Source organism: Vidua chalybeata, chromosome 6, assembly GCF_026979565.1.
Source record: "Vidua chalybeata isolate OUT-0048 chromosome 6, bVidCha1 merged haplotype, whole genome shotgun sequence".
In the NCBI taxonomy this organism is placed as follows: domain Eukaryota; kingdom Metazoa; phylum Chordata; class Aves; order Passeriformes; family Viduidae; genus Vidua; species Vidua chalybeata.
Window position 1 is genome coordinate 24,534,328 of NC_071535.1, and position 10,241 is coordinate 24,544,568.

At 34.9% G+C, this 10,241-nt stretch overlaps 1 protein-coding gene across 2 annotated transcripts in view; it reads left to right on the top strand.

The window, feature by feature from the left end:
- The window catches only part of SLC25A21 (solute carrier family 25 member 21), a 241,754-nt gene extending 233,598 nt beyond the window's left edge, over positions 1–8,156 (top strand). For both annotated transcript variants that reach the window (XM_053946647.1, XM_053946648.1), the window contains 3 exons: positions 2,899–3,080; positions 3,891–3,943; positions 6,377–8,156. In XM_053946647.1, the coding sequence (XP_053802622.1) occupies positions 2,899–3,080; positions 3,891–3,943; positions 6,377–6,447 (306 nt within the window). In that variant the 3' untranslated portion in view covers positions 6,448–8,156. The remainder of the gene's footprint in view (positions 1–2,898; positions 3,081–3,890; positions 3,944–6,376) is intronic.
- Positions 8,157–10,241: the final 2,085 nt, after the last annotated feature.

The following is a 10,241-nucleotide window of genomic DNA, read 5'->3' on the forward strand; positions in this document are numbered from 1 at the left end:
TTTGGTAGAAGCTGGTTTGCAGTTAGTCTGAAAAATATTAAACAGTTCTTAATTTGTCTAGATTTCTCACATACTTGATTTCATTACAAAATCTAGTTTGTTAACTTGGTATATTTTTCCAGAAAAGAAAGTCTTAAAGCCAATCTTGTAATATTGACAAATACATAAAAATTATAATATATAAAAATTGTGAAATTAAAATGCTGCCCTTGGGAAATAATTTTGACTATTGACTAGGTATTTGCTGTCCACCATCTGTAACATAAGTGGAAAATGTATTAAAATCTCTGAATGAGCCTTTTAGCTGTCAGTTAAATCATGCATTACATTTGCATCTCAATTAGAGATGTTTGCTGCCTATTTTGCCAAAAACAATAAATCTTGTAGGTTGAGTGGTCAAATGGTATCAATGACATGTGTGGGTTGTAAATGTCCATAATTAATAATTTTCCGTACTTTCAGTCTATTCTGCTAAACAGACCATTTACAACCAACCTTGTGCTCTGTTTACTGAAAATGGAATAAGCTAGATTTCTTTCAGTGGGCATTAATGTACCAACCACAGAGAATTAGCAGCTATGCCTCTACCCTATCAATGAAATTATTCTTCAAATGGCATCCACTTTTATAGCACATTTCACAGGTGTCCTGCTTTCACTTTGCAAATTTTATCATAATTAGATTTGCTTGTAAACATTAGTTTCATTAAAACCTTTGCTCACTACCACCTCCAAGTGGCTGCCACATTTCTCAACAGTATGAAATTTCCTCACACCTGTTAAAAGCCCCCTTTGAAATGTGGTCAACTGCAGGACTCATTTCAAGTTGGGCACTGCCAGCCCCAGCCACTGCAAATGTGCCTTCTGTTACAAGGGCTGCTGCATCAGACCAGGGGTGCTGTGCATTGTCTTGTAAGAGAAAGGGGCTTTGAACATCTAGAGGCAAAGAAGAGATGGGAAACCCAAATGGTCTGTTCAGCTTGGTGAGTAAGTAAAGCAGCAGACAATAGTTTTATTTTAATAGCTTTCAGATCCATGCCAACATAGAAGTTCTGTGTAGGAATAGAGAGTGAAAAGTGGATGTGGTGCAATGGACTTGAAGAACTAGTAAGCCAAAGTGATTTGAAAGAAGACTGAATCAGAAGGAGTAGTGGAATAACCTCAGAGCTGCTAAGCTCGGCTGTTAGAAAAAAATTACTTTTAATTTTTGACATCTAAATTTATATTGAATCTTTATACTAATGAAATTATCCACATATTACAGTGATGGCTTTCATAGAAAAACCTTTCCCATGAGGTTTATGATAAAAATCAAGTTATAGCAAAGTTGGTGTTGACTGTTGTACATTTGGTTAGAGTCTAGTTTTGTGAATGGGCAAAATGGGTCTTCTTCTCTAGATACTAAAAACATTGGCTTTATTCCATTTGCATTTAAATCACCGTATGTACAGAATCAACAGAATTTTTTTTTTTTTTTTGCTAAGATCTTTGCTAAAAAAAGGGCTACAATTCTTGGATGACAAGTGATTCTAATTTTTATAAGTTATTATCAGTATGTTTCATGTTTGATGAAATCAAGGTATGAGTTTTTCTGCAAGTAATAAAGAGCTCTGTTGATTTTGACATTGCTTTCTTAACACCTGTGTGGGCTTCATCCAATTATTATTCTATGTATTATAGAAGTTTTAATTTATTTTTCTTGTTGCTAATCTGGAAACGAAAACTTCTTTCTTAGTTTCTCTTTCATTTAAGAACATACAGGTTTAGGAAACAAAAACCTGTCTTATTTTAACATTGTGCTGATGTTATAACATGACAAGATCATTTGTTATTTTAATGATGATTTTCTACAATTAAAGCACCTTCATGACAGAAGTAAGCTACATATAAAGAATCTGATGTAGCAAAAGTGTCCTTCTGTTAAAAACCAATAGCAAAACTAAATTATATGAATAGGAAATGTTCTGGAACACACTTGCCTGTTACTTCCACTACTTAGAGAAATAGGATTAAACCTGCTTCAAGGGACTTTGACTCCCAGATAAACTCTGGGTTCTTTGATGTCATAGAAATGCCAAAGTAGGAGGTCTTTCTAAAAGATCAAATAAAACCCAGTTGAACTGTGAACTGTGAGTGAGCAAAGGAGTTTTTAGATGCACTTCTAACCTACTTCTAACTTTAACCGTGTGCATATAGTAGGGTTCAGAAACAATCTGTTGTAAATTCTTCAGCCAATTAGCTGAGTGAATTACCACCGTTTATAATGCACAGAACGTGGAGGCTCTCTTGCCGTTGTGCCGAGTTGGATTGTTAATAACAGGAAGCTAGCACTTCTCAGTACAGTGGATCAGCTACATGTGAAAATAAATGTAAAAAACCTGGAGGGGAATGGCAGCAGACTGAGATTAGTCTTTATTTAATTTAGCATTTGGGGGTCCAACACACAAATGAGTGTTTTAGTAGGCTTCATGGTGGAAGTTGCTGTCATTTGTAAAATATTCTGGCCAATTAGCTAATAGTGTGCTTGGATTTCTCCTGTTTTGATACAGTAATACTAAGTACATTGTGAAGCCCAATTATACAAATCATCCCCATATGCCATACCAGTCTTTCTTTATGAACTGTGTTTATAAATCCTGTGTGAGGAAATGTGTACTTCAGCAATTTAGACCATGTGTAAAAACATAGCCAATAAGATTGTCAAGAAAACAAGTTCCAGCATAGGAAATCCTAATGTGTTCCGCTAAAATAACACGAGTGTGTTGTGTGAGTTTTCTGATTAAATGCTTATTACTTTATAGTGCTTAACCTGCACAGGTCTTTCCGTTTCCCTTTTTATTCTTTGTTTCCTAATTTTTTTTTTTTTTTTTTTTTTTTTTTTTTTTTTTTTTTTTTGTAGGAACCAAATTTGGAGTTTTTGAGGAAATTTGGAATTGGGCTAGTCTCAGGAACAATAGCCTCAATTATTAACATTCCTTTTGATGTTGCAAAAAGTAGGATTCAAGGACCACAGCCAGTTCCTGGAGAGATCAAGTACAGAACCTGTTTTAAAACTATGGCAACAGTCTATAAAGAGGAAGGGTAAAACATTCTTATTTTAATAAATGTCCAGACCTCTGTTTTAGTTTGTATGGGTCCATAAAACCATGTTGTTGTATTTCAGATTTGACAAGGACCATTAAGCCACCCTGAACTCACATATCAAAAGAGCCCAATGTAGCATTTTGAAAATTTATTTTAGAATTACAAGGACATATCTTCCTAGTACATAGAACTTCTCCAAGAGACTTACAAATTGATTATCACACTGTCAAAATTTATGTTCCCCAAGTAAATGCTTCATATATCTCATGTGTAATTTTTTCAACTCTTCATTTTGTAAAAGGAAAATATGAACATAAAAGGGACTATTTCTCAATTTAATCTAATTTTAATTATGCAGTACCTCTAAAATTATTGCTGAAATAATTAAACTGAGGACAGATCCTTGTGGTAATAAAGTTTTCCAACTTTTAAAAATATTTCTCAAGTGGTGACTGAGTTGTGGCTTTGATATTCAATTATATCAGTCATTTTGTCCCTATATGCAGCTGTTGTTAACAGACTTGTCTTGAAAGTAAACCCATCTCACTGATTAAAGTCATATTTCTGATTGGCTAGGCTCACAACATTGCTTTTGTGACTGAACATTGATTAACTTTTTCTCTTCATCTGATCTGCCTCTGTAAAATGTTAAAATCCAGATACAGCCTGCTATTGAACATGTGTAATTTCAAATAATTGCCTCTAAGTGCTCTGCCAGCATTTTAACAAGCATATGCTACAATTCCGTTCTTCTTTTAGAGCAAGAATATTGTTTGAAATGTTTTGTTTGTTATTCTTCTGCTACAGATTTCTGGCTCTGTACAAAGGCTTGCTTCCCAAGATCATGAGGCTCGGTCCAGGTAATTTTCCTTCTGTCCTATTTTGCTTTTGTTCTTGCTTTCTCTTCCCATTTTTTCAGTTTCTTGAGAAAATGTAGTAAATATCAGTCAAATAAAAGAATCAAAATATCTTTCACTTTGAATGGTTTATTTTTGAAATAGCATCATCTAGTAGTATCACAGATGGATTTGGCTAAATATGTGTCTAAAAAAATCATTTACACATATACGTCAGAGAATTGCAGATCCAAGTAAGTGCTGGTTTGTGCGACTGTTTTGTTTATAAACAAACCAAAGTACTTGCAAATGACAGAACTGTAAAACTTTTGGAAGTTTCCTATTCTTTCTAATATGATCTTTGAGTTCCTTAGCACTATTCCATACCTATGTGAAGTCAGCCTAAATTGCAGGTTAGAGTCTCTCCATAAAATGCACTCAACTAGTCAAGACACAGCCCAAGCATATCAAATTCCAGTTACTTTCTTCTCCTATGCTCTATGAGGGCAGACACTAAAAAGCTGATAGTAGATCTGGGAAGAGACTTCTATGACCCTGGAAAACTAAGAGGACAAGGACATAAAACTGGCGTTGCTGATTTACCCTTTCTTACTAATTGTTTCTCCAAATGAGGGAGCACAGTGGTTGAAAGCTGTATCTTCTTTGGTTTTTAGAGGTTTTTTTATTTCCTGACTGGTTTTGATTAATCATGAAAGCAAAGCACTGGGCCCTCAGACTTTGTCAGCCCACAAAGGCAGTCTGCGTCAAAAAGAGCAGAAGCCCCAATTTGAACAGTATCCCATTCCCATGAAATTGTATTTCCAGTTGTTCAAGCTGGTTGTTTAATATGCAAGAACACACATAGGTAAAGCAAGTAGGTACAGAGTCTGTTCTGCAGTATAAAGGAGGCATTAGGTTTGTCTGTAAATGTTTGCACATCCAATCCATCTGGCTAAGTACTAGACGATGCCTGGTTGTTGTGCAGGGTGAGGAAGAAGGTGGGGAGGGGAAACGAGGAGCTCTGTAGGTAAAAGCCTTTTCCCTCACACCCCAAAGATACTAGATTACATACAAGACAAAGAGAAGGCAGTGTTTAGCTTTCCCAGTACCTCTTAGCACAGCAGATTTTAGAATAAAATTTTCCATCTTACAAATGACTATGCATTCTGGCCCAGATCCAGCAAGTCAGTTACATGTGAACTTCATTCTAAATACTTCTGTAGTTATATTGGCTAACTAACATACAGGTTTAACTTTCTGATGAAACAATAATACAGTCTTTATTGTGACTGGGAAGGTAATTCCTTCTTCCAACATGTGAGTGTTTACAGGAAAAGAGATACACAAACAGATCACACAGTATGAGATTTGGAATCAGCCTTGATTTGAGTTCAAGTCACATCTTAGACATTGTGTCTATGATTTGTTTGTTGGTCAAAGCCTTTTGCAAACATCTGCTCTGTCTAGCTTTCTGTGAGCTCCTTTTCATAGAGAATTTCAAGTCTGATGATGGTTCCTTAGGATAAATGATATGGAGAAATTCATGTAGTAATTCTGTGTGCCTGGTTGTCTTAACCTATCCCTAGAAAGGTGAGTCCGGTTCAGCAGAAACCTCATTTGTTAGAGGTGCCACTCCAAGCTGCCAACTGCACCAACAGGCAAAGGCAAAGGCAAGAAGATATTTATGCCACAGTGCTGGCATTCACAAATGATTTCTTTTTACTCATGCAGCCTGGTTCTCTTTATCCATGTTCTCCAACTAGAAGCTTCTCTATGTGTTTAGTTATACATATACCTTCTGAATGTTCCCTTTTTTTATCTCACACAGTAATATAGCCCAGTTACAGTCTGGCTTCACTAACAGTAAAGATATTTTATGGTTTTCAAGCTGGGATTTTATACTGTTACAAATTCTAGCAAATAATGCCATTTCATTTGATCGAAACTTTACCTGTGGATTTGTAACCAGGAAAGATTATACTCATTTCCCCGCCTTGATTCTCTGCTTTAGACATGGTAAAAGCCTCTCTTGACTCTTACCTGGAAGTGTTTTTATCATCCTGAAGATGAATTTTTGCCATTCCACCAGTCAAGTTGCTCTTTCATGGCCAAATCTTGTTAAACAGGCACACAAATGTACATATATTCAGACTAAAAGTTTCACTTTTAGAAGAACAAAGAAAAACATTAATCTTGAAAAAGTATTAGGAAAAATCACACTGAGAGTGAATTTGATTTAATATACGAGCTATTTACATCAACTTTATGATCTAATATTAAGTAAAACTGGTATGGTTTATGAATTGGTGGAATTTTAGTGAACTGAGGAAATATTAGACTTATCCATTTTGTAAATAAGGCTTTGCCATATTCTTGTTTATGTTGCACTAGAAATGTTCTATAAAATCTTGAAAATACTGGATTTTCTATGTAGTAAAATAATATCTTTTCTTCCAGGTGGCGCAGTGATGCTTTTGGTTTATGAATACGTTTATGCATGGCTTCAGGATGCAGTTAATCACAAGTAGCACTTCTGAAAAATGTACTCTTTAAAATTACATGCATTCTAAAATACACTATAATAAAGCAAAAGTGATTCTTATCCTTTACAGTGTTGAATGCCCTCAGATTGCACTGATGTCAGTACAGTTCCAAACAAATATGGTCTCTAGGTCGTGATCCAAGAAAACATTTAAGTACATGCTTTTCTGTAAGTGCATAATTAAATAGCACTTGATATTTGTCATTGTTTCGCTGGACCAAGAGAAAATATAAAGCAGACTTAAGACTGTGAGTTTTTAAAGGACAAACTGAAATTTCTTGACACAGAATCATCCTATGTAATCATATACTTTTTTAAAAATTTTCTGCTGAAATGGCAAGATTAAAACTTTCAGGGTATTTTAAAAGAAAAAAGGGAATAATCCTGGGGGGGCAGATACTAAGCTAATGTAAACTGACAGCTCCATTGACTCCACATTAAGAAAATTATCCATATTCTACAACTCTTAGTCAGTCTTGGGTCCAGTTTCAATTCAGCCCAGTATGATTTCAGCATTTTCAGGTTCTTGGGAGTTCGGATAGAAAAGGACAGCACAAGTAGCCACAACCTTAAAAACATGCATACTGCTAAATATCCTACTTGTTCTTAGCCATATATATTATATAAGTCTCATTCAGATCAAAGAAGATACTGAAGGTAATTAGTATGTATCAAGTTGCATAAAAAAGCAAACCAACATGGGATTCATAGAAGAAATGAGTAAATAACCAAAAAAAAGTAATTTTAGGCATATGAGATTTTACTGCAAATTTTTTATCCACTTTGATATACTATCCCAAAAGGACTGTCCTGTGATAAAAATGCTCAGTGCACCCTGACTGCCCCTTTTAGCCTTTCATTTCCATCATGGAATGGTGAAACAAGGTAGCACATCTGCAGTTGTACGTAGCTGGCTATACACCTCAAAGAAATGCACCTTTCTTTAGATAAAAAAACATTGCTCTGAAGCTAAAATTTTTTGCTTTTCCCAGTTACTGTAAATATAAATGTACTTGTGTTTTTACTAGACATTCCAACTCTGTGAAATACAGTAAATTCTGCTATGCTGACTGAAGACATCATTTTTGTTCATGCAGTTGTGCCATTCCAGATTTTCTCTTTAAAATCTCCTTAAAATCATGCATTATTCCATTAAAAAATATAAAATATATATTTAAAATATAAAAATGTCTTCATTATCTAACTTGGTTTGTTGTCAAAAGAGCATGTATCTTGCAAAGTTTCATACTGCATTCACTCTGTTAACAATAATGTTCTTCCTCTGAAGGAGGCACAAACCTTTACCTTGGCAATGCTGAAGAGGTACCTTTCTGTATTGTTGCTTGAAAATGGCAGTTCACATGTGAAGTCTCATCTCACAAGTCTTTTAATGCCTTGGAAAAGCAACAAAAAGCTAAAAATAGAAATGTGGTTTCAGCGCTTTCAGGGATGCCTGTATTAACATGCTCAATAAGCCTCTCTTTTGCCTGAATTTGGCAACGGTGGCTTTTCATACTTATGCTATTTCATAGCTAAAAATCAATAAAATTAGCCTTGTTAAAGTTTATGGTTTTAAGACAAGTGTTCCTCGTTGTTGCATTTTATTATCAGTACTTGGCTAAAGAGAAGACACTACTAAGATAATTTCAAAAACTAAAGCAAAATGCTTTATAATTTGTCTTTTATTAATTTAGAGCATTCAAAATATAAAAATAAAATGTTTTAAACATACTGTATATACATATATAGCCTTTGGTTTTACATCCTTTCCAACGTGATTTTTTTCAGTTAATAGCTCAGCCTGATCTTGGATAAAAGGAGAAACATTTGAAAACAGAAAACAGCATGGTATGTGAAAACAAGCCTATGAACATGCCAGCCCAATGCCCCATTACTCCTCGTGTAATGTGGGCTGAAATTCAGTTTTGCACCTTCTGAAAGATCTTCTGAACGGGGACCATGCAAACACAGTTTGGTTGAAGGGAGTATTATTAGGCTTCACTGATTTCTTTGGAAACATTTAACACTCTGGGAATGTAGTGTAGACTTTTCAGGTCAAAAAATTTAATTCTGCACCCACATATACAGATTATTTCCCAAAAGTATTCATCCACCTCAGTGGGTTCACTCCAGATTTATACCCTGATACTTGACAGCAGTTAACCCTTATTTATTTTTTTTTTTTTTTTAGGAAACAATTCCATTTTTCTTTTTAATTTAATGTAAAATGGTTTTGAGTTGTGTGATAAGTGAACATGTTGCAGTTTTAAGTTTACCCGTGAGTATAAGTAGTGAAATAGTCCTTGGGCAAAGGAGTATTCTACATCGTAGGTTTACACTTAAAAAAAAAAAAAATTGTGAAACTTCACACCAAAACAATCCATCACAGGCAGTTCACCAAGAGCCAAGGTCAGGCAGTTTTGCTCACTCTGAGCAACACTTTCTGCATGCAGCCCCGCTGACTTCCCATTCAGGGTAAGGTATGTACAGCAGGCAGATGTGCGGAGAGCTATACCTAAACAAACACAAAACAAAATTATTTATGATGGTGTATCCCATGGGAGGAATAATTAACATAATGTCCTGTCCTTGGTTTATAAATTATCCTGATTTAGCTAAAGATAATGAAAATAACTGATACAAGCTAAGGATCTGTCGCTCTGTCTCCCAAAACACACTAATTCCTCACTGGAGTGTCAGGAAAGACAACTTTTATTCCAGAAATGACCTCATGTTACTCAAGAAAATTTGGAAAACTTTTAACACAGGCACACTTTGTTACAGGTTTGCAAAGTCTTGAAGCTCAAAAAAGCTGTGCTTTGAAGTTTCTCTTCCTTAGAAGAAGAGAAGGTTCTCTTCCTCTCTTCCTGTTTTCTTTTCCCTTTGGTACCCCTTGTTTGAGTTCTATGGAAAACAATAGGTAGACTCATTCAAAAATTCTGTAATCCAATAGAACAACTGAGTTGAAAGCTAAAATCCTCTTGCCAACTTAATCACTGATCTACTTACGATCTTTTTCTTATCTTTTTTCCGCCATTTTGTCTTCAGTGAAGAGCTTGTCTAGTATTAAAGTGATTTCTTTTTCATGGTGTTAAGGCTCATCTTATTTCAGCTATGACAGCATAAAGGCAGACTAACATCCATCATGTCACTAACAGTATGGCAGAGTGAAAATGCACTTGTGTGCTCTTTAGTGGTTTCAAAGAAACATTCTTGAAAAAGAATGACAAGGGTTTCAGCATCTCATTAAAGCTAAACAGCTGTTGGATACCTTTGAGGCTGAAGAAAATTTATCACATCCAAGATCAGATCTTTGTTTCCTTGGGGCCAAAATACAATATCTGTGTTCTTTACAGAAATGCAATTCTGTTAACAATTTTTTAGTGCAAGAAGCAAAGGTGGCGGCAGCCAGAGAAATCCATCCATATTTCAGTATGATTTTCAATATTGATTACTTAGATTGTTATGAAAATTTACCCACAGCTGTCTTGGCGATGAAAGCTGGAAATCCACAAAAAGATAACTATATTTTAAGAGGGAAATGTATTTTACTTTCCCACTGAATTAGTGTTTAATATGGGATGCAGATAGAAAAACATATGAAGAATAGTATTTTCTCCTTTGCTTTAACTATGTCTACAGTAATTTAAGTTATTGCAAAACACTTTTAAAAATACACAATATATTAATAGTCTATGATGGATATGAAATGTCACACCAGGCTTTTTTTTCCACATTCATATTCTGAACATACCTACAGCATGGGAAAAGCATAATAAT